The following is a 25592-nucleotide window of genomic DNA, read 5'->3' on the forward strand; positions in this document are numbered from 1 at the left end:
CCGAGACAAGAATCACAAGGTGTTTCACGCAGGGAACATTCCTAAAAAGAATACATAAGCGCGCACAGGCAGAAGCGCGCATAGGACAGATCTCAACACACCTCCCCTTCTTCATGAAGAAAAATAAGAAAAGATAGAAAGAAGCACAAAGAGAAAAATACAGAAGCAAGAATAATTATACAGCAAGAAAAACAACAGTTTATGGCAAAACCAAATGAAAATAGCAAAACACAAAAATTACCCCATCATGTAGTCTTGAAATTTAACAGGAACAGATCTGGCTCTCAAAATGATTTCCCCCAGTGGGTTAGAAGAGATGTCCCTCAGAGGGATTGGATCAGAACGCAAAACACCCCTACCACTGACACAGGCAGAACCGGGATCAAGGGAAACATTAACCCCAAACCGCTTGTTAACACACTCAGTCATGGAATCAGGCACAATAGAAATAGAATTTTTATTCTAAACCTTTCCATCGTCCAACACCTCAACACTATCCTTTGCCACAGACACCCTCTTGGAAGAAGAAAAACGCGACTCTCCTTTGCGGAGAAAGCCAGGTTTCTTTATCCTTACCCAATCACCAACTCTCACCTTGGACGGAGACACAACAGCCGGTCTAGTGTCATACTTTCCCTGGACAGAAGCTCTGACATCGGCTACAACAGATAAACACGCAGCATCCACAACTTTCCTAGACATCCATTCTTTGTTTAATTTGGAACCAGCAACACTTCCCCGCAACAACGTGAAAGGGGCAACCCCAGTAGAAACATGCGGAGTGGTCCTTACAGCCCACAACATATCACTTACCGCCTGACGCCAATGCAATCCGTTCACCAAGGCCAGTTGAAGGTGCTCCCTAACAACACGGTTGAAACGCTCAACCAAACCGTTGCTGCGGGGATGATAGATTGACGTAAGGATATGTTTAATCCCAAATTCCTTGAAAAATGAAGACATTTCAGCCGAAACCAACTGCGTACCATCGTCAGACACAATTTCCTCAGGAAAACCCTCCCTTGAAAAAACATCTCGTAAAAACTTAATGACAACAGATGAGCTGATAGAATCTACAAACCCTGCCTCAGGCCACTTGGTCATTGTCCCGGGGGGGAGTCAATTCCTGTCCGCTTGACCCATCACAGTCATATAGTGAATTAATACCAGCACATACTTAGGAGTGGTACCAATGAGACCATAAGGTCCAGTAATGTCCAATGCTAACTTGGACCAGGGAATGTTCTTCACTACAATGGGTTCAACAGGCGAAGGATGAGTAACCTGTGATTTGTCGCTGACAATGTACTCACAACAATCCCGCACAAAATGCTTAACATCCTTGTCAACAGAAGGCCACCAAAAATCTTGCCTCACTCTGCGTTTCATAGATCGAATACCGGGATGACCTTCGTGAGCCAAGCACAGAATCCTTTTCCGAATAGAAGAAGGGACCAAGAATAAACCCCCTCTTCTTAATATACCGTCCACAAGAGACAACTCATCCTTAATTCTCTTATAAGGAACAATTTCAGGAGGACAATCCTTGTCACACGGCCACACTTTACACATGAGGTCAATGACCACCCTCATATCCGCATCCGAGGCAATCCCTTCCAACCACTCATGTTCAGAAAGAGCACAACCCACAGTGTCATTCAAAGAACCTACAGCACCAGGGCCAGACTGGTAAGTCCGGGCACCGGGCAATCCCCCGGTAGGATGGATGGGGTGGGGGCCGTTTTTGTGCCAGGGGGCCGTTTTTGTGCCAGGGGGCCGGTTTGGAATTGGACGCTGGCCCTGGTGACGGTCCGCGACCTGAGTCAGTTCACTAGCAGCTAAATCTGCTGTATAATTAATTCTATGTGCTGCTGTGCATAATGCTGGCAGTATTCCATTACAACATTATTAAATAAATGCATCTGCTGCCTGCAGCACGCAGATGTCTCCTCCACCCGCCCCCCCCCCCTCTACAATCCGAGGTGTAGTCACGTCATCCCTTAGGGTGGGGTCTGGATGTTGAGATCATGCGCATTGGGGCCGGGCTCGCGCAAAGTGCATGTGCGAGGTCAAGGAGGCCAGGCATAGATCTCAGAGGCAGAGACGAGTCAACAGTCGACAGAGAAAAAGAGCGAGGCACAACAAAATGTAATTATTTCTAGCCCCCCAGACCCCTGTCTGCAGAGGTGAGTCTAGTCAGAACCGTCCGCCGAAATCACCACCTTTCTCAGAGAAAAATACAGGTTTTTGTCCTGAGATACTTGAGGGGTCAGAAGCTGGCGCTTGAGTAGCATGTGGTGTATAATTTTGTACATTCATGTTGCCGCTGCTTAAATAATTATTTACTTATGAATAACACAGAGAGCTTTAAACTATTGTTGAAGTGATTTCTAAATGTTTATAACCAAGGGGAAATGCAAGTTAATTGATTTTTCCAATTTTTATGATTACTATTGAACTAAAAATACCAGCCCTTCTGGTAAAATACTGTCCCGCTGGCAGCACCAGATGCAAGTGCTACACAAGCAGCTTTGACCTTAGTAGGCTCCGGCCCGAAAAGAGTGAATGTGCCCCAACTGATGGTGAAACATGCTCTGGTGATCCCGGGCAGCCCATTGGAGTTCTCGCATCTACGCTTTCACTGCAATGATGGCACAATATTTCTTAGCCCAAGTGGAATAAGAATGAAATGCAGATTGTACAGGACAGTTTAGGAAGCTTAAACTGCGTAGTCTGCGTTACTTACTTGGTTAAACATCATGCACTTTTACAGCAAAGCGTCCAATAGTTAAGGATGGTAAATGTTCAGAGGGTGTAACGTAAAGTATTAGATGGACAGAAATAGAAAGTTCATCTCTCAGGGCAATTGTTTTGAGAGGGGATGAGTGTGTATATTGGGGAGAGGATGTGGCACGAGGCCATAGCCTCTGACTTTGGAACAAGGGAACCAGGTTCGAGCCTCGGTGTCGGCTTAACATCCTGTGATTCTGGGCAAATCACACAATCTCCCTGTTCCTCGAAAAAAATTAACGTGACCCTCTTGTCTGTAATGTGCTCATGTTTTAAAACGTTCCAATACCTGGGTCATGTTCACGGTAAATAAAAACTGCCAAAAATATCACTACATTGTGTTTGCAAGTAGTGCCAGGTCACGGTATGTCTGATTTAAGAGGGTGATTGCTCTCCTGGCCTGGATTGCTGGTTTTGGTAACCCGGAAGGAGTCCGAGGCTACCTGAGTGTGCCTGTAAGTACGTGTTTGAGGAGTGCTTCGGATTGACCAGGTGAAGGGGCTGCGTGATTGGAGGTTACCTGCACGAATCACAGAAACGCAGGAACCAGTAGATCTCAGGGCAGGCGACATGTTGTACCTGCGGCATCTTCCACCTCAGGAGGAACCAGACTGGTTAAAAAAGCTCGACAGGAGAAATGATGTTTGTTTGCCTTGAAGAACTTGTTATTTGTTCTTTTCTAGTGCTAGCTGAGCAATAGAGAAGCACACCTGGTTAACTGCAGAGATTGGTTCCACAGCGAATTCAAAACCTCTGAAAAGTAAAGAGTTTCATCTTTTTGTATTTCTGATATGGCTTTGCACATGTTCTTTGTCTAACCCTGGTGTGTAGGGTAATGCAAATATGACCTCACTGTCTGATGTTAGTTATTCACCAGAAGATATAAGCTGGTATGTCATTTAGGACTATGACTTCTTAATGCAGTGCTTCATTTGTAAACCCATAAGTAGATATGTTACAGGCGCCAATGCAGCTTGTAACACCCTCTGCCCCCTGCCAGAGTGGACAAATACAGTGCAACCGCTACTTAAAGCTGGCCCTGCACACAGCTTTAACCTTTATGCTCTTTATGCCCTATTAACCATTGATTTGCGCTTTCCCTATCAAAACGGATATTTCTAATTTCTCGGTCCCCTTGTCTTTCCCTTCCAATTATTTTAGCCTGTTCGATGTTTGTTAGTTGCATCTCCCTACTCACAGACTTGCTCTTAACAAGTACTGCAGTGACATTCCACAGGATGTTGATAGGCTGGGGGCTAGCCGTAGTCCACCTGCAGGCCGCATGGGTAAAATCATATTTTCACCCTTTGGTAAGAGACCTGTATGCCATTATTATGTTTCATCACATACTGTGCTTTCTCGGCCTAGGTGGGATGCTTCTGAACCTTAAATATTTATTAAAGACGCCGCCCCACAACAAACCCGGCTGGGTGTTCACCATCCAACCTGCAGGAGTGGTTGCCTCGTTCTTCTCCATTTTGTCCTAACACAAGGGTCCTCTTCAAAAGCCTAGACATAGTTGGGGAACAGACCAGTAGGTGGGACAGGGGGTATTGGCCTTGAGATGCTCAGCATTGTCTATGGAGGGTCGGACTGGCCTCTAGGGCGATCAGACAGTGCCTGAAGGGCTGGTCTGAGGGATCACTGTGTGGGCTGTTTTTTAGCAGTTTGTGGGCCTGTTTTATGACCAGGTGAGCCGACTTTTACTTTTGTCTATTAAAACCAGGGGCTTAGATCCGAGGTGGAACGGAGGGAGGTGTTACACCCCACCCGAATAAATTTATTTTCTAATGAATAGTTGGGTAGATGTGATCTCAGACGGATATGGTGAAGTGCCTGCAGCAGCGGCCCGTATTCTTCATCTTACCTCCCACTGGTACTCGCTGTGCAAGTGAGCATCCGGACTGTGAAAGATAGCACCCTAAAAGCGACTGGCGGTTCTTCACAAAAGCAGATCTACCCTAGAGGCTATACAAGCATTCCACTACTGATTGCCATTGCAGCTGAGATACGGAAAGGACAGTTCTGCAGCCATCATCCATTCATTGATTCATTCATCCCCAGACCCCTGCCAGAGCTGGCAGAGCTGTTGTGATCAACAAAGAAAGGAGTCCCTGTCCTACATATTGTGATAATAGTATGTTTAAGGATTTCATACTGCACTTAAACAACAGACAACCCAATTTAACCCCATTGATTTATTTAACTACGTGGAAGACTGAGTGTGCATTTCGGGATTTAAACGCATCTCCTTGGACGTCTGGGACTTATTTCACTTTCCAAGAAACCTCAATTGCCGGTTATAATACAGCAATAAAAGTAGTCACAAGTATGCGTTTTGAAGGAATTTCTTGATGTGTGGTGTAACTTGAGCAATTGGATGCACTAGTTCATCATTCACCATAGTTCAGTGTACTATTATCTGTGTAGTATAGGTCACACTGACCTCTCAGCTGTACAGTACCACATGACTGCTTGGGCGTGCACTCTGTGCAGTTTCTCAAGCACTGTAATTACAAAAACAAGCACTTTATGTAGCACTTAATTTTTTGTTTTATATAGCCCAAACTCGAACCAAAGGTATCAGATCGCTTTACATGAGCACCAGTAGCGGTATAGATGGACACATTAATTTTGTTCGGCACGGGGAGATTACGTGATTTGCCCAGAATCACAGAAAGTTGAGCTTCCCTACCGAGACGCGAACTCAGTTCTCTAGCATAGAGGTTGACCGCTCTAGCCGTTAGGTGGTCACATGGTCACCACCATTCTGTCGCACTTCTGCAGTACTCGACGTCACATTTTACTAATACCCAATTTACAGTACAAAATTTTCTGATGAAAGGGGAAGACTGGGCCCCCTTGTCTTCATTCACACTTATACAGCGCCTTTATAGCTGCGTGCGTTTAGCTCTCTGTGCTGTCCTAAAATCATATAGTGAAACTTGCAGGTTGGCCGGGCCGGGGCCCCAAGTCCCAAATAATGATTCCGCCGTTTTTTGCACCTGCACACATACCAGGCATCAGATTGTTGTCCTTGCACTTGCATATTTAATGCAGCATAATGATGCAATTGATGTGTGCCGCAGGAACCTGTGGTTCACATCAACTGCATCGTTATGCCGCATTAAGTATGCAAGTGCGACCGGCTATGCTCATCATCATCCGGGGATTCATTTGCTTACTTCTGGTAAGTGCAATTAACAAACAATCAGCATTATTGTTAGCAAGGCTTTAATGGGCAAAAGTGAAGCTTTGTTGCAAGGTAAAGCCCAGTCATTGACCTAATATTGCACCAACCATGCCGTTAACCCTTTCCATGCGGCCGCGATTCCCCTGGTGTGCTGTAAACAGCACCAACAGGGGCGGGCCGTGACGAACCCCAGCCGTCATCAGCACACGAGCACCGTAGTGCATGACGGCTGGGGTTCGTCATCAGCATGGAAGGGGTTAACAGAGGTACAGCCACTTCACAGCCTCATCTCTTGTGAAGGTTTTTGAGGATTACGGCTTTGACTCACACAACAGCGGTGCAGACTAGAGCCAAGGTAATGATGAGGAGGATGCAATTGTTTCAAAGACGATTAAGCAATAGTAAGAGGGGACCATATACTTGTTTGAATTAGGGTCCCCTAAAACATTGCTGGGCCACTGTCACCAATGCAGTGTGAATGTTGCTATGTCCACCTCCCCATACGCTCCAACTTCCTTCCCTTGCCCCTGTGTCTCAGGTTCCAACCTCTTTGCGGAGGACTGACTGGTGCAGCCGCACCTGATGCTGACCTGGGGGGCGCTGTGTAAAGAAATAACCTGTGGGTTTAATAACACCTGCTGCAAAGTACCTTGTGTGCCCAGCGGTTTTCAGGCAACAATAAAAATGCCAAGTTAACTCTGGTGGTTAATGTTCCTGCTGGCGAGAGATCAGAGTTTGGGCTAGTGACAGTTTTGACTCATCATAAAGTAGCACAAAGGGTTAATATGTCTGCTGCAAAGAACATGTACCATGCAGATCACATAACTATTTTATGTGCATAGCTCAGGGGGTTACTGTTTTTGCCACACAAATGTTTTTGTAACCAGCAGTTCATAAATTACAATCCTAATATAGTGCAATGACCAATAAACTGTCATCAAAGAGCTGCAGGCAAACTGCCGGCTATAGGTTAGAACATTATTTCCCCCCCCAGTTTTTCATTATCCAAATGCAGCTAAAAAATGTTTGTTTGGGTAGACATATATTCTTAATAGTAAAGCCTACCCAGCCACTGAGGTAGATTTTAAATCCTGAACACGCATTCTTAAAAAGTGCTGCCTACCAGTATGGATGATATGTGCTTCCTACATCCTGCAATTCACATTGTCTTATGTATTTATGTAGTGGAGAAGTGTGGCTCACTGGTTAGAGGAGGCAGACCTGGAAGCAGAGGTCAGCCTGGGACCAGGGTTCAGTTCCCGGCTCGGCGGGGTCTTGAGTCCTAAAAATGTCCATGGACTCGACAATTCTCGCTCTGGTGCCTACTCGATTCACGGGTTCACACTCTGCGACTCTGGGCAATAGCTTGCTTAATCTCCACAACGGCCCCTCGCGGCGGGATGCCTGGCTTTCACCTTGCGGATACCCTGCCGGGGTTATCTCACAGGGGAATACCAGGACGGGTTCCCTAAGCAAGCGCTTAGAAACCGCTTGGTGATTTGCGCTATGTAAATTCCTGTACATTCCTGTACATATTATTTCCTATAGACTGATTTACACACATATAATTCATTGTCTCCATATATAATGTGTGTGTGTTGTAAAGTGTTCACATAACCTACACTAGTATGAGTAGCGCTATAAAAGAAATTAAATGCATGTGAGAGTGGCTATGCAGAGAAGAAGAGCACTTTTGGAGGGTGTTGGCAAGGGATTCCACAGAGAAGGAGATAATCGGGTGTGCCAAAACAGACTGTTGCCCCTGGCACCACCAGCGCTAAAGCCGGCTCTGCCTTCTTCATGTCAGAGTTCACTATTTGTACTCCTTTTCAAAGGGATTAAAAACTGGGGTCCTTGAATTCAAACCCTTGCTCTGAACCTTTGCACAATTGTTTGAAGTTAAGTGCATTTTTAAATGTCTTTATACTATTTTATATTACGAATACATTGGTTATATTTAAATTCATGTTTCGTGCTCGACATTTCATTTTTTAGTGTTCTCTGTAGGAATGTCTGTGATTTATGACTGGGTATCCTGGTACTCCATAGGGTAATCATTTACTATGCTTTAAAAGAAAGTTAATACAATCTAATATGTAATGAAAAATGCATTATTTTGGCCTTTCTGTCTCCAAAATTTTCTTGGGGGGAGAACCCCCCAAACTCCCCCTAGTAGTGGTTGCTCACTGCGCTTTCTCCCTGTACACCATATGGTGGCTGGTCTCACTCTTACTTTGTTCTCTCTGATTCACTAATCATGTCTATTTTTGGTGCTCTCTGTAAGAATGTCTATGGATACATATGACTGGGTGGATAACCTGGTGCTCTTTAAGTTCATCTTCTACCATTTACTGTGCTTTGAAAGTTGATACAATTAAATATATAACGAAAGACGTGCTATAAAATGCACCATTTTGGTCTGTCTTTTTCCCAAATTTTCTTGGGGGGAGAACCCCAAAACTGCCCTAGTAGTGGTCAGCCTCGCTCGCTGCGCTCGCTCGCGCCAGACGGGGGCTGGTCTGGTAAAATTTGCCAGGGCTGCTTTCAGTTCCCAGTCCGGCCCTGTACAGCACAAACCACATCCAAGTCATCACACACATATTCAAGTTGATATTGAAATTCCTGAAACCTAAATTGCCATTTGGAAATGCGCGGGGTAGGCCTACCCCCACCCGTAGTCGTGAATAAATCAACTAAAGGCTTGTGGTCAGTTCTTAAAATAAATCTTTTGCCCCAGAAGAAATTCTTAAAATGTAAAAACATCCCACCACATTGCCAAAGCCTCCTTCTCTATAGTGGAATACGTCCCTTCAGCACCCCTCAAAGTTCTGGAAGCAAAGCAAAGGTTTCCTCACGGCCATCACCCCTTCTCTGCATGAGAACAGCCCCATAACCCACATTGCTGGCATCTGTGGATGAAATGCATAAATCGTTGATATTAAACAGTTTCAAAGGCAGAGCACAAACATTTTCTTGCTTAATAGTATCAACATTACTACTACAATCATCGTCCAAAACAAATTAAAAAAAATTCTTAAGTAAACTCCGCATGGCAGCAGTCTTGGTGGGAAAGTTCTTGACAAATTTCAAGTAATACTCCACCAAACCAAGGTATGAACGCAGCTGATCCTTGTTCACGGGAATAGGAGCATTCTGAATAGCATCAATGATCTTAATTTTGGGTTCAACACCCTTGTGGGAAATATGGTGGCCAAGATAGTCTACTCCGTCTTGAAGAAATTTACACTGATCCTCCCTCAGAGTTAGAACACTGGACCTTAAAATGCTCAGAATCAATTTAACTCGTTCATCATGCTCAAGTTCAGTCTTACCATGGACCAAAATGTAATCTTGGAAAAAAACAACACCGGGTATATCCTTAAACAAGTTGTTCATCAGCCTCTGAAAAACAGCAGAGGCGAAAGCCAAACCAAATGGCATACAAATATAACGATATGCACCTTCCGGGGTAACAAAAGATGTGAGGTGTCTAGAGTCTGGGCACAACTCGATCTGGTGATAGGCAGATGAAATGTCGAGAGAAGTGAAAAAATCTAGCACCTTCAAGAGTAGCCAACATCTCATTGATGTTTGGAAGTGGTTGACGATCAATCCAGATGTTCGCATTGAGATCGCACAAGTCAACACACATTCTCAGGCATTTATCAGATTTCCGTGCCAAAACTATGGGGGCGAGCCACTCAGAACCCTCAATTGGCTCGATTACCCCTGCAGCGCATAAACGTTCCTTCTATTTTTTCAACTCCGGACGTAAACTCAAAGGCACTTTACATGCCTTGTAGGCAACAGGTTTAGCATTTTCTTTCAGAACTATACGAACCTGAAAACCTTTGAGTATACCCAACTCCCCACTAAACACTTCTGGAAACATCTGCGCCCACTTAGTGTTCGATACTTGAGAAATAGTCAGCGATTTTAATGCTACATAAGTGGAATTGTAAAATTTACTTAAGGCACTGCGGGATACCACCATATCAGGATGGTTGGGATCCAAGATGATATTCAAATCACCTTGCTCGTCCAACCCCAACAAGTTAGCACCTTCCTTAACCACAAATACTACACCAGTAGTATGGTCCGAATGAAAGTTCAATTCAGTAGAACACTTTCCAAGCACTTCCACCTTTTTGCCACCATAGGCAAAAATCTTAATGTTGGAGGGTTCCAAAAGTACACCAGAAATCTTGCTGAAATCCGCAAGATTTAACAAGGTGAACGGAGATCCAGAATCTGCCAAAAACTTACAGCTTACCCCATTCACAGTTATAAGGCAAGAAGGAGATTTCCTTTTCCGGAGACCGAACAAAGAAGACAATTCGACCACACCAGCCTCGTGAGAAGAAGACAACATCAATAATTAATAACATTCTTCATCGGATTCACCAGAAATAGTTTTCACCGTTTGAATAGGCTTTTTAGCAGGAGCCGCTTTGCACATCCTAGAGTAGTGACCTTTGTTCCCACACTTATAGCAAGTTTGGTTAAGGGCAAAACAAAATTTTGCAGAACCCAGATGCGACCTACTGCCACAACGAAAACACACCAATTCATTTTGCACAGGTTTAGCTTTAGAAGGAACGCTAGATGTGGTAGAACGAGTAGCACTAGATGTGGGTACACCAGGTTTGAGTTTAGAAGGGGGTTTGAAGTTTTCAAAAGTTTCACCTCCGCAGTTGAAGAAGAATAACTCATTTCCTTAACACAGAATTGAGAATGCTCAATGCTTTTGGCTAGAGTGAGAGCAGTCTTCAAATCAGGATCACCAGAAGCAAGTAGCTTCTCTTGAATCTTCTTGTTACAAGTTCTTTCAATAAGCTGACCACGTATGATTTCATCTCTAAACTCCCTATAATTACAGTTAATGGCAAGTATGCAAAGAGCTGCCACAAAGTCATCAACAGATTCTCCAGGAGTCTGAGCCCGTTGAAGAAACTTATGACGCTCAAGTACCACATTCCTTTTAGGAGAAAATCTTTTATCAAGAGTTTTTATCAAAGAGGCATAGTCATCAATCAAAAGAGAATCGCCAGTATCACCACCACTAACTGTAGTGCTGACAATTTCAAGAGTCAAAGTCTTCAAAATATTTCTACCTTCAGTGCCAAGATTATAAATTAAAAGGGCTTTTTTTTCTTAGAAGTAAAAGTTTCATCATCAATAGCCTCTAAATATGCCTCAAACGTATCCTTCCACTGTTCCCATGGTACAGGTGGTGTATCAGCTGCTTGCAAAAAAGGAGGAGGAGCCAATATGCGATCCATGTGCGTGGGTGAGTTGCTGCTCCACAGCACAGAATGTACAATATAAACGTTAAATCTGCATAAATAAAAAAAACCAAAGAAAGTACTCCGCTACAGTATAATCATGACAAAAAGCAAGTCACAGTAGAGAAAACTCTAAAATGTGAAAAACTAGGAAATAAGTTAATTATTTGGAACAGCTGTGTGCATCAGTGAAGAAATTGACACAGAGCACCTTAGAATTTCATGGATGATATGAATAACTGTGCGCATCAGTGAAGAAAATAATGTTGACTACAACCAAAATAAAAAGAAACTGCTGTGCGCATGAAATAATGTCTATGACAAGAAATTGCTGTGCGCATCAGCGAAAGAATCAGCACAGGTGCAACAAAATAAGGCTGTGCGCATCAGCGCGATAATCGGATGCATAGGTAGCCATGGCAACGAGGCTACGAAGGATTCACAAAATGGCCGCACGCAACGTCCTTACGTTACGTGCGGCGAGTCAGGCAATGGCAGGCAGATCGCGTGACGCTACGACGTCACCGGAGAGACTGTTAGGACACCACAGCAGCGCGTGGACACAACAGGGCTAATACACCCCACAGGGCGAGGCACAGCACCCCAAAAGTACCTCACGGAGATCGAAGTAACTCCAACACAGCAGCGGAAGGCAGAGAAGAGCCGCCGGCCAGGAACAGCAACTCCGGCGAACCACGAACACCAGTGCTGACAAGCAGACGAGCTGGAAGGAAGAGCAGGAAGCAGCTCAGTTGATGGGCAGGCTGGAAACTGGGACGATCGTCGCCAATGAAAAGATGTGAGCCCAAACGTCAGGTAGGTTGAAGGGCATTTATTTACGTCCAGCTTCCGCGTCTCCCCGGCAGCAACTGCAGAGACCAGAATCACAAGGTGTTCCACGCAGGGAACAATCCTAAAAAGAATACAGAAGCACGCACAGGCAGAAGCTCGCACAGGACAGATCCCAACACATGGTGACCTCTATAAAGCTAGGCCACTAAATCAATCAACCAGTGTTGCTGCCAAGTACGAATTTGTGAGGAAAGTCAGATAAGTTCTGGTTTTGTCCTAAGAGTGCCTTCCCATTTCCCACGTTCACTATTAGATAGTTTTTGAATAAACTCTCATTGGTTTCTCTCAGTCTGGTGCTACTTTCTGCTCCTGGGATTGGATGTCATTTTGAATGCTTGATTATTCTCAGACTATATTTCAGCTTCAAAGTCTAACTATTAACGCTAATCTCATTACGCGGATTCAGAGGCGGATGCAGGAGATTAAATGTCCCTGATCTAGAGCTCAAACAGGGTGATTGAGGCGAGTTATCCTGTAGTCAAGCCACAGATATTTTAGAGTGTCGGGGCGCTCTTGTTACTGCTCAAACCTGGTGGTCAAGGTCTTTAGACGGGCACCTGAGGGTGATACAGATGTTCATTACTGGAATTATTTCTTGTTCGTTAGAGGATCCTCTTCTGCAATAAGGCTGTCTCCAAGCCCAGTTTTCCATGCATGATGGCAGTGGACCTACCTAGAGAGAGTGACGAGGAGATGAATCCTGAGGTTGTTGGGAGATTTCTGAACACCCTCAGCAAGCATCTCAAGGACAAGGTGAATTGATCTGAGGAAATGGGAGCATCTCCTGAAACTTTCTCTGACTCAAGCAACCTTTTGCCTTAGGCCAAGAGATCATTTTCCTTCTGATGTTGGTCTGTCAGACACAGACATTGTTTTCATAGAAGCTAGACATTCGAGGAGCTTTTTTTTACTGATGTTGAGGATGTTAAATTCCTTAGTCATGAATGAATGAATGAATGAATAAATAGCATTTTTATACCGCGCAAAACTTAGCCCCAAGAGGCATCAAGGCTAGTCATCACTCTGTAAATGCACAATGACAGATACACATTCATTGTAAGATTCATGCTACATCCTTTATATTTGTGTGAGAGTAGGACATCCTTGAGACCTGTTGCCACATTTAGGTCTGCTTTTGCCTTGTTCTACACTTATGACAAAAGATTTAAGGGGTCTCAATTTACTCTAGCACTACATATTCACTCAAGGTGAGATCAGCTGTTTTGGCTTTACTCTTTTATTTTTGTTAAATGCCAAGGCCCTAGATTGGACTACGAGGACGTTTTGCATCTAATGAGATTTATTGAATAAAACAAACTTTTATTCTGATTACTTCGTATGATGTAGCAATTTTGTAATTTGTAACATAATTTACTTTCTAGAGCACACTAGTCCCGCAATGCCTCTAGTGATACGCCTTAATGGATTAATGATGTACGTAATCTAGCCAGGAAAAAGAAAGGTTTTAGCTAACTTGCTAAAAACAAGAACATTCTCTGGTCTATGCTTTCCTCTGGGGGCACATTCCAAACCTTTGTATAGGAAATTCTGTACCATCTGCATCTCAAACTTTACTTGTTCACCAACCACAACAAATACATGATTGCTAATTGAAGAGTACAGGCTTCAGAAGCAATATGTGAAACATTTTTGCATACATGACAGGTTTCTATGTGAAAAGCTGTGTGCGTAACGGTCAGAGCCTTAGAACTGACTCTCGTTTCCACAGGCAATCAATGCAACTTATGAAGGGCAGAAGTAATTTGTTCGCTAGCTCGTTATGTTCTCATACTGCACATTTGCTTGTACCTCTACGACTCTACTGGGATACAAATCTGAACCGCCCATGCACGTATCCGGAATGGGCTGCCATACTGGAGGGGCCCACATGTGTCCCCAGAAACGACCGATTTCATCTCATACAATACTACAGATAATACACAGAGCTTACCTGACCCATGGCCAAAATAAACTGGTATTTTTATGCGTACTAATGCCCAATGTCCTAGATATTGCATGGTGGATGCAGATCTTCTTCACATGTTATGGGGTTGCCGTACTGGCAGTGTCACTTCCAAATTGGAGTGTACTGCTTGCATGGTAGCATGTTCATGGGAAATATGCATCCTGGGGCTCTTCCATAGATCTTAGGGGCAAAAGGTAATAGCCAGATTTATAAACCTGGGGTTACTGACTTCCAAGCGCTTACTCACTAAAAGGTGGAAAATGTCAGAACCCCCTCCTGTGCTAGCATGGACTCGCTACATAATTACCTGGGCTCAGGCTGAAAGCACTGCGCTGCACCGTGAAGACACGCTGGGGCTTTGTAAAATCCCGATAGCGGCCAGCTGGGATGCCATATTGCAGGACTTTCAAAGGTATCGGCGCTAGGAAGCGTAGCCTTTGGCTACCGCCGACAAAACGGAAGCGGCAGTAACAGCATCGTAATATCACACACACTAGACGTGCCCGGAAGGCAAGCCATCACACTGCCCCCACTCCCCTCATGCATATTCCAGAAGCATGCGTTCATAAAGCACTAGTATCACTAATGAATGGCACGCGTATGCGGTGGGGAAAGTGGCAGTGGGCAGGAGAGACCCGAGTTGGGCAATAGTTTGATTTTAACCCTGGTTTAACACCCTCTCACCCTCACCATTGCACTTCACCAAGGTCAGCGGCCATGGACTTTACTCTTACATCAAGTACCACGCTTCAGCAGTCGTTCACATAACATCCGCTAAATTAGAACAACAACGCTACAGTCTCAATGGAGAACTCTGGTGACCTGAGAGTTGCAGTTAGATGTGCAAACTGATTGACGCCACATAAGCACCGAAGGTGATTAGCTTCCCCGTTGCAGATTGCGCTTTGCCCTACTAATGATGTCATGACCTGAAATGTTATTTGTACAGTTGGAGTATGTGGATTGCATGCTATGGTAACAAGGCTGAGCTATGCTATGTACTTGTATTCTATGTCATGTCTAAAAACCAATATAAAGTATTAAACAAAAAAAATTAAGGGCAGAAGTAATGTGCTATTTCACAGTAGTTGATTTGTAAATGAATTATTGCTGTTGCCTAAAACTCAGCTCCGAAGCCTCCAGCCGGTGCTATTAAATGGCACGCCAAATGCCAATGCTCCGCATTCTTAACTCAACCTCATGTCTCTTTAATCCACTACCATACACTCCTAGCCCCGTTATCTCACTCTTGCCGATGCCTGCTTTCTTCATTGTGACGGTTTTCAGTCTTGCTCTTCTTCCATCTTTCTGCTTAGTGTGTTTTCCCCTCTTTCTGGATAAATGTCTGATGTGGAACAATAAGTGCCAGACCCAAAAAGAGAGTGCCGGTGGCCCCCACGGCTCAAATTAAGTACTGGGCTTGATATCCAAAACTAGCTGTACAACAATTTTTTTGCCTAACTGTAAATGAGCTAGCTAATATTTGAGGACAGTCGGGTAAACACTATTTTAGTGATTCACCCTAAACAATACTGAACACAAGAACTGCTTTTTAACACTGGTAAAAGTGGAAAGACTCTACTCAAATAAAATTTTGAGATGCTTCTATGATTTGAGGATTTTATTACCTCATTAACCTCTGTGCCAACAACAGATTTTGTCAATTAAAATGCAAGATTTCCAAACAACAGGCACCGGTTTGGGCAATGGTAGCAAAATGTCAGAATGTTTTAGCCTATTTATTGTTCTGTTTTCCTAGATTGAAGACCTTTGTCTCATATCAACAAGCAACTCACAACCCATCTCGAACTTCACCATGTTCTAGGCAACACCCAATCAGGATTGAGAAAGAACCACAGCACTCATCGCGGCCACTGACGATATTCGAATCACCCTGGACAGAGGAGAAACAGCAGACCTCTTCACGCTCAACCTCTCCGTGGCCTTCAACACTGTCTCCCATAACACCCTCAACAAAAGGCTCTACGAGATTGGCATACAAGCATCTGCTCTCAAATTGATCTGTTCCTTCCTCATTGGAATAACCCAAAGGGTCAGGCTGTCACCCCTCACATCACATCAGAGACTAAGAGAATGATATGCAGAGTGCCACAGGGATCGTCCCTCAGCCCCACCCATTTCTACATATACATGACACCTCTCGCCAGCATCATCCAATAACAAGACATCACTGTCATCTCCTACGCCGATGACTCCCAACTCATCCTCTCCCTGGCGGACAAGACAACCACCACCTGGATCAAATGAATGACCATGGTAGCAGACTGGATTCAAACCAACTACCTGCTGCTCAACTCCAACAAGACAGAAGTCCTCGTCTTTGGCAAAAAGACCTCCCCATGGGACTCTACCTGGTGGGCGTCGGAGCTAGGACCAACACACAAACCCACAGACCACGCACGGGTCATTCTAGACAACAACCTCAACATGATGGCTCAAGTCATGTAGTGTGCACCTTCTGCTTGCACATCCTACGCATGCTACGAAAGTTCCTCAAATGGTTGCCTCAAACCATCAGAAGCTCTCATCACCAGCAGGCTGGACTACGGCAACACTCTCTATGCTGGAATCTCCAAACAACTCCTACACAGCCTCCTGGCCATCCAGACAACCGGTGCAAAACTCATACTCAATCTCTCACGCTGCACCCACATCACACCACACCTCAAGAAGCTTCACTGCCTCCCCATTCACAAACATAGCCAATTCAAACGTTTCACATACACATACAAAACCCTACGCAACAGAGGACCACCCACCAGACACCTATGCTCTGCCCCACTCGCACACATTCCCCACATCTGCAAAAGCAAAACTGGAGGTTGCTCATTCTCCTTCATCGCACTCAAGATACAACCTCCCTACACACATCATAGCCTCCTCCTCACTCACTTCTGGAGTTCCGCAAGAAACTGAAGAACTGGCTCTTCGTATTAGCACTTTGGGCACCTCACACCTACACACCTGCCCAAGCCCCTCGATACATTCCTAAGTGATTAGTGCCCTATAGAAATCAATATAGCATAACATATCTGTTTAGTTGCAAGAATTTGTAATGCTGCTGGCAGTTGACAACAGATAGACAGGAGCGAGCAGAGGTGTAGACGATTTGTTTGACCTGAATTCTATAAATTAAACTATAGCTGTGTATGCACAAGGGTGCACATTTGCCACCTGAAGATTTCCCCCCTCCCTCTGCCCCCCAAAAAGGCTCCTTTAAGAGGCAAACCCACGGAGGCAGATCTTGAGTAGGTCAAGGCTTACAGGCTGGTGAATGCCCTGAATGACTTGAGTGCTAAACTCAACCACCAGCACTTCAGAAAACTCTTAAAAAACGGAATTGCTCAGACTGTCATTCAACAAAGCTCTAGTGTTTTTGTAGTGAGAGAAGAATAAATTACAAGGGCCATTCTTCTCATTCATTTGGGCCTCTACTACCCTCCAGTCACCAGAGAGTTGCCTCTAAGCTGAAATGTGCTGCATATTGAAGTGAAGCAAAGAGTTGTATGTAACATATAAATAAATAAATTCATATGTAGACACCTTCTCTGTACAGATATAGCGCATTCTGTTGGTCCGACCCCAAACAAGGTAAGGTGGTTTTCTGAAATGGAGGTCCTCGCCATCATCAAAGCTACACTACAGGAAACAGTTTAACAAAAGTGTTATCTCCTCTAGTTATATTTGCTGGGGTGTCGCAGAAAGGAAAGACCTTGCTTAATGTATCTAAATTGACTTCAAAAGCCCAGAAGAAATAAATCTGGCATCAAATGGGAATCGTCTTTACCAACTGCGATTGATGGTTAAAGAGGTGCATATTTCTTGGCCCTTGAATGCACTCATTCCCTTATACAGACAGCAGTAGATGTCCTATTTCAACATGTTCCATTTTTGAAGATTAAAGGCGGTCACAGGAGGTACTTCCACTTTGATGCAGTGTTAAGGATAAGGGAAAGTGTCTCTAACTTCACCTCCAACCCCTGAAGGCTCTATTTGAATTTGGGGGAACCCAATGATTCAAATTTGTATTAAATTATGGGTGCGGATCTGTATGCTTCCCAGGACAGCATGAAAGACATCATATCTCTTGGACCTAGAATTGAAAGACTAGTTTTTCTCTCCTCTTAGTTATACATATTTTATTATTTTGAAAAAACAGCTATATTTGGGCATAAAAAGTCATGCCTCCTTCAGGTAGTGTCTCAGACTCCACTCACCGCAAAGGTAATAAAAAGAGCACCGAGCCCCGTTTCTAAACAAGGATTTGGATTCTAATTGGGGTGTTCGTTGGAAGTAGTGAGGACTAGAGGATTCAGTTGAATTCTCTTTTGACAAGTAAATGTGTATATGCATTGATCTGTCTATTCATCCTACACTAATTATCCAAGAGTCAAACCAAAAAGGCACGGTCTCTGGGTCTGGATTACCTAATCTACAGCCGGACAGTGGTTGGGCCCTTGACACCAATTGGCCTCCCCAGAATAATCAACTCTATCATACTGCTCAATAAAACGACTCTAGTTTTTCCCATCCCTTGTCAGCAGATTACTGGCTTTGAATCTTGCCGCTGTGTATCATTCTTGTTGTAATGCTTGTTTGTATTGGTGGTACTGAGTATTCCTTTATATACAGCAACAGAAATTTCAGAACATAGCTGTCAAGTTCCATCTTATAAGGTTCGGTTCTGATTTTTCTAATGCATGTTTTACAGAGATGGCATTAATGAGAAAGAAGGCCATGCCATTAGCATGGTCCCTATGATTGGTCTTTCTAGATATAAATAATTTATTAGGGGCAAGCTGTTGTTGTAGGCAATGCCATCCTGTCACAGGTCTTCTTTTAGAGTGCTATAACAAGAACCAATCGTTGAATGACTCTAATATGAGTACCAGGAACAGAGGACTTAATGTCCAAATTTGTCCATTCTCGCTACGAAACAGCCTCCTTATTGCCAAGCTCTGCTTCAAAGCCATTAGACTGTCATGTAAAGGAATCTTTTCTGATGGTGTTGCAACTTTTGCTACAGTGGAAGAGGTACATCTGTTAATTCCTGGAAAGCGGGCCATGTTACCACCTATATAATTAGCCCTAGATGTAATAAGACGTTATTACAGAGCCAGGTCTCCATAATTGTTATTTATAGAGCCACCAGTCTAAGGGCTGAAAGCACAAAGCTTCCAGTACAAAGAAATTTAGACTCTGCTAAACAGAATATGTCTCTCTCGCGTTCTATCCTCTAAAAATGCAGTGTGTAGTTGCATTTACGTAGTGGCGTATAACCCTCTCTAGGTGATGATTTGGTTTCGCGAGCAGGTCACTCACAACAGGTAGTACAGGCAGTGCACAGGTAGCGCACAAATTTGCTTTGGAGTTCATGGCTGGATGAACGTTGAAGTGCATTGTGGCCTATATTGAAGTGTTGTGGTATCATGCGTTATTGACCAAATTGGTGCTCCTATCATGTTATTGGTTACTCCACTGGGGTGTAATGGCGAGAAGAAATGTAATGGATGGAACGCATGCCGTTTACAGTTTATTATTGTGCTTGGGTTGAGTGGATCTCTGTAGACCCCATCCAAGAGCAACACAGGAGCCTTCTGTAGTTTGTATAGAGCGTAGGTCATTATGCTAGATGCTCTATACGGTTTCCCTAGCGCAAATAGGTGAGAAGCCCGTAGGCATGCACTGTAAACAGGCCGCCACAGGAATCCATCCATAGCAAATGCTTTTTAGAGATTACTCAACAACGACAGATCAGTAAGGATCGGAATCAGTATCGGGGTGCACAGGTTACATGGAACCATTGTAAAGCTCTATTGAGTCCAAACCGGACAACTTGAACTGGCCTGCAGTCATACAGGGGGTACAGGCTTACATGGTAAATTATCTCTCTGGTCCATCCAAAACCTATAGGGGGTGGTCGATAGGTCTGGGCTTGAGTAACTAAATAATATTATTGCGATTTAGAGATATCTCAAGAGTGACCGAGTTGCAACCCACAGACTGCGCTGATAACAGGCAGCCAGTGGAAGACGCAATATAGGGTCCACCCTTAACCATAATAAATGCTCTTTGGAAGCTATAAAGAGTGAGGGGGATATCCGAGGGCTCATACAGTTTACTGACAGCCAGATTCCTAGGTCTGTAGTGTACAGACCCACAAACAAAGCATCACAAAAGGAGACAGACCACTGTGAGAGTTCACAAATCTGGGAGGCTAAGACCTTATGCTCTGCTCCTACAAATGACACTCACGCCTTCGTATTCTAGTAATATCATTGTCAGGCAGATGTTATGCTTTGCTTGTTTGGGTCCACTCAGGAACGACAGAGGGACAGCTCATGGCATGCAGTAGTTACAGTCAGCCAAGATACAGCCCTTTAGGGTTAACTCAGGATTGAGCGAGGAGTATCTCACAGCGTGCACTGGATACAGACTACCATGCACATGCTCCATTAGGTCCACAGAGGAGTAACTGTGGAGTGCACTGCTTACAGGCAGCCTGGTAAATCCTTTATTTTAATTTCGCTTGTATGGTATTTGTCTTTTTTGGGGCCGAGTTCAATAGATGTTCAACCTTCACAAGGGAAAGCAATTGCTGTGATTTTGAATTAAATATGGAAGAGCCAGATTTGTGTTTCCTCCTTGAATTGGACGTGGTCTTGAAAGTGTCTTCTTTTTGTAGGGAGTGGGTTCCATAATCTTACTGTTTGTACAGAAAACGAGGTTCCACTAATGGACTAATTCTTCTGGGGGATGTGCAGTTGGAGGTGTTGGTCTATAATGCAGTATTGTTTTCCATGTGCATCTTTGGAACTTAATGAGACTTAGCATTGGACTCTGTCCAATTCTTTACATGACAGGAGCAGTAAAACCAACGTTTAGATTAGCCATTTTGGTCCAATGGTCTGTGCATCTTAAGGATATGTATTTACATTTAACCAAGCCATCACTCACTCAGGTAGGACCTAAATTGTAGTGCTGTAGACTTCCAGTACTGAAACCGGGCCTATCATTTGGCCTTCAGTCTGCACCAAGAGCATTCACCAAAGTGAAGACTGCATTGGTAGAATATTGCTTAGTTTTGGGAACTCAAATCTTTTCTTGCCTGAGCGACTGGATCAGGATTGAAAGAACAGAGTGGCCTATATTTTATTTGGGTCATCCAGGTTACGTGGCTAGTTTAAAGAATCCTTCACCTTGAGATAGTCTTCCCTATCGGGGCAGTGATGTGCACCAAATGGATTAGAACTGAGCACATGAGGTTCTTGAGAGTACTTTGTTTCATGGCTCCCTGTATCCCGATAATGGCACTCTGCCACGTGTGGATGAGGCGTGCTCCTCTGTCCCTGTGTTCCAGTGGTACCTTACGTCCAGCCCATTCCCATGCTAGCGCCACAGACAAGAAACTCAATCTGGCTTTTAATCGGGGTATCTCTTGCAAGGAGTTGCTGGTTAGGCCCCACAAACTTTACTTTGCATTTACAGTGAATGAATATCAAAATTACTGGCTGACCACCTTTGTTTCTACGTAAAGAGAAGGGTTTTGTACGCCGCTATGACTTCCATTGCTCAACCTGGCAGGTCTTTTAATTCAGCATTTCAGCAGGCAGTAGGCTACAGCCAGTGCTCATATTAACCTATCCGCCCGATAGGTATACACAATAAACTAGAAGAGATTTGTCGTTTGCATGTCAGATTAGAGGTGTTAACCCCTTGTCATTTAAGGTAAATGCAGAACTTGCAAATGGAACTGCCTAACTTTGTGCTCTACGCTTATAGAAACTCACCTGGTCATTGTTTCTTTTTAAAATTGGTTCTTGAAAAAAAGTTGCTCAGGCAGTTTTGAAAATAAACAAAATCCATGTGAAGCAGCTTCCTATCTACAGCCTGTGCCTTGTACTGCGCATTCTCCGTAAAGGCTCTGGATACCTGTGACCCAGTTGTCCGTTTTTTGGGCTAACTGAAGACTGTTTTTCCCGTGTACCTGATTTCAGCTAGGCTAGACACTGAGTGGCAAACCTTTCGTAGTGACGTGCCTTGCACTCTTCGCCCTCCACCTCTGAACAGCTCTTTGTTTTGCACCTACAGTTGTGTTTGACTATGGTAGCAAACCTGATAGGCTCCTGGAAAACATTTGTTAATGTGAGGTGTGACAGTCTCATGTGGTATGATTTAGTGTCATTTGGTGGAGATGTTTAGGTTTGAGCAGCACACTTTTTTAACAATAGGTCAAGTGGTTCAACCACTATTCAAAAGTGTTTACTTGAACTGTACAACGGGGTTGGGATAGAATACAATTGGGGAAACACACTCCATGATACCATATAATTTTCACTCTTAATATCTGTGAGCAACAAACGTTGTGTGACATTAGAAGTGTGTGTGTGCGTTTGTGTGTGCACGTGCTTTTCACCTTAGGCACCCTAGATGCAGGTGGAAGGAATGTATCTAACTAAAAAAGGTAGACGTCTATAACTGCATAAAAACATTTGTTTGGTCAAGAAATTGTTAGAAAAGAAATATGGGACGGATTAAAAATAAGTTTGGTCTAACATGTTATTTTCCTTTTCTTGCCAGCTCGCCCATCGCAAAATGTACAGCATGTCAGGAAGTCATTATTAAAGATAAGGTACAATTTTTCACACTCAGTTCTTGTATTATCTGTATTAGAAATGTATCTGCAACATTGTGTTCTGCTATTTGGGGTTTTATCGCATGCCACATAATGTCCTAAGCTGGCTCAGGTTGCGTTGCATACCTTGCAGGTTTGAATTCTCGTGTGTGGTTGGAGACATGCCACAGAAGTTATGTGGTATAGCACGCTGAGCAGAGTGGGGTGGGCATATACTTGAGGCTTTTGTCTACTTGTATACTTTTGCTGTATTAAGGGGTTCCCCCCAGAGGTCCAAATGGTTATGGGCAAAAGGAAGGGCCAAGATAAAGTCCAGGGTGCGCCCCGCCCTAAAAAGAGGGGCACTGGTGCTGTCTGTCTTTCGTGAGTCAATGGACTGGATTGAGGCTCTCCTTACTGAATGCCATGAGATAGCTAGTTTAGAAACTCCCCTGGCTCTCGTTAAATCAACTTACCCCACTTGTTCTGATACTAACCCTGTGTCTTCTCTAGTTAACAATCGGGCAACACAAATCCCTTGGATGTTTAGGAATTCACAAAAAGGGAAGGGGCCGAAAAGTAGTCCCTCTGGCACTACGCCTCAAACTAAACCATTGCCACCCTCTGTTATCCTGCAGAACCTTAGCGAGGAGGCGGTTGCACCTCAAATAGAGTGCCATAATAGATTTGAGGTCCTTTCAGACAGAACCAATGGTGAAATGGTGGGGGGGATGGCTAATCAAGAAGATGGAAGTATTGCATTGGGCGGCCTACTCCAGACGCTAAAAACCACAATTGAGTCCCCGAGGGAAGAAGTAGCTGGTCTAAGGAAGGAGGTTAAAGATCTAGCTGTAAGGGACACGATTGACAAGCCTCACGCCCTTGAGGCTGACCCTGAATTTTTGCCTAAAATTTATAAGAGCCGAGCCCCTGCAGGCTCTGAGCCTACAGGGACTGATAGCGGTAGCCCTACATACCATGGCCCTATTGCGACCCATGATGATTCCCCTCCCCTGGCCCAGGCCTATCTCAAATTGCCCTACCTGCCATGAAAATGGCTATGCAAGTAATTTGTATTCTAAGAGGCAGTCGGCTTCCCAACAAATACTCCAGGGAAGGGGAGAGGAAGGGGTGGTGGTCCCTATTATTAGAAAGACGACCTTTTATGTTTGGATCTAGGGGCCACTAGGGAAGGGTAAATTAGTGGACAGGATTTATATGAGACCCCACCAGCAGGACAACAATCGTGTAATATATTTAACTGAAGTACCCAGACTGCCAAGGAGTGGTTATGAAGACAGTGACTCACTCAAAAACAAGGTTACCCACTGGTTCAGGAATACTCAGCACTGCTACTCAATTATAAGAGATAACATTAAAAATGCTAAATGAGTAGCAGTTCCTGGGTTAGTAAGGAATGTGGTTATAGTCTCATTCTTTTGTTTGGCTCCTGTTTATAGTCTAATTTCAAATGATTCTCGTACTATTCCCATGGTTAACGCCTCTATTATAATTAGAGATAGACCTCCGGCCGGAATTCGATATTGAGTCAGCAAGGATCCCATGGTCCACCCTAAGTAGAGGGTCCTGAACCAAACCAATGGCCTACGAGCACAGGTATGACTGTAGAGAGGAGATTTGCTGTTCCCAGGTGAGTGTGTAACCCCCCTGGTCAAAATCAGGAGAGGTCTGTAGTACAAGCCCTCGTAGGGCTGAGGGGGCCTGTCACCATTGAGGGTAGGGGTGTGCACTTGAATGTGGACATAGGAGGGGAGGGGGTTTGTGGTTCCCATAATATTGAGGTAGGGGAAGTATCTGTCGAGAGTAACTCCAAACACATGCCAACAAATCCCCACCCAAGCCAATGAAGAATCTTGCTCTGGAATGTGACTGGGATCTCAAAACATTTGGCAGATCCAGATTAGGGCCTTTTTGTGGACACACATGATGTAATACTCTTCCAAAAAAACATGGAGTCTGCATACCCCCTATAGGAGCGGGCTCTCAAACTATGGTGTAAATGCTACTAGAAAAGAGAAGGGGAGGCCAGCGGGAGGTCTGCTATTTGGGGCAGAAATGCTCTTGGTCTAAAAATAAACACGGGCCATATAGATTGTCCTGACTTATTAGCTATAGATCTGAAAACATGTAACGATTTGCAAATCAGGATCTATAATAGAGTTGTATGGGGCTCAGAAGATACGAGCACCATCAGAATTCTAGACCATTTACTATCCGAAACTGCTGATAGTGCACCAGCCCTGCAGGGGTCTTGAACTGTACCTTTGAACCCCTAGCCATGATCCCAAGAGATCTGAACGAGGAGTGGGATAGTGTTTGGCAGGTCCCGCAGCTAGACCTCCGCCTAGTTAGGTGGACAAAGAGACGTAGTCAGATGTTGGCCCTCTCATTGCAACGTGACCTAAGAGCCACAAATGGGAGAACAAAATCTGGCAAAAAAGGGGAGCGAACGTTTAATAGACCTTGCTATGCCAGTTGGATTGACTATTGTCTGGTGGCACTCAGCCTTTGGCCACTAGTTCACGATATGGCAGTGGTCAATCGCTCAGATAGTGACCACAATGCCCTGATCCTGTCCCTAACAAATTTGGGTGATAATACTGCTGAATTGGGTAGCCGGGGAAAGAAGAATTTGGGAGAACTGTCCGTTACGAATAATATGAGAACTGTTAGATATGACTGGGTGGAGCAACATCCTGAGGCTCTTGAATTAGCGAAACGTATAGTACGCCAAAATCTGGTAGCGATGTTAAAACTCCCAAAGGACCAGATAATTGAGAAGCTGCCCTCCACCCATGAAACCACATTTAATTATATAAGGGATCTGTTGGCCAAACCCTGTAGTAAGCA

At 44.3% G+C, this 25592-nt stretch overlaps 1 protein-coding gene across 2 annotated transcripts in view; it reads left to right on the forward strand.

Annotated features, from left to right (window-relative positions):
- Nucleotides 1-25592, forward strand: part of TRAF3 (TNF receptor associated factor 3) — a 557290-nt gene that overhangs the window by 357414 nt on the left and 174284 nt on the right. For both annotated transcript variants that reach the window (XM_086937838.1, XM_086937839.1), the window contains exon 3: nt 22688-22739. In XM_086937838.1, coding sequence (XP_086793964.1) covers nt 22688-22739 — 52 coding nt within the window. The remainder of the gene's footprint in view (nt 1-22687; nt 22740-25592) is intronic.

This window comes from Lissotriton vulgaris, chromosome 9 (genome assembly GCF_964263255.1).
Source record: "Lissotriton vulgaris chromosome 9, aLisVul1.2, whole genome shotgun sequence".
NCBI classification, from domain to species: Eukaryota; Metazoa; Chordata; class Amphibia; order Caudata; family Salamandridae; genus Lissotriton; species Lissotriton vulgaris.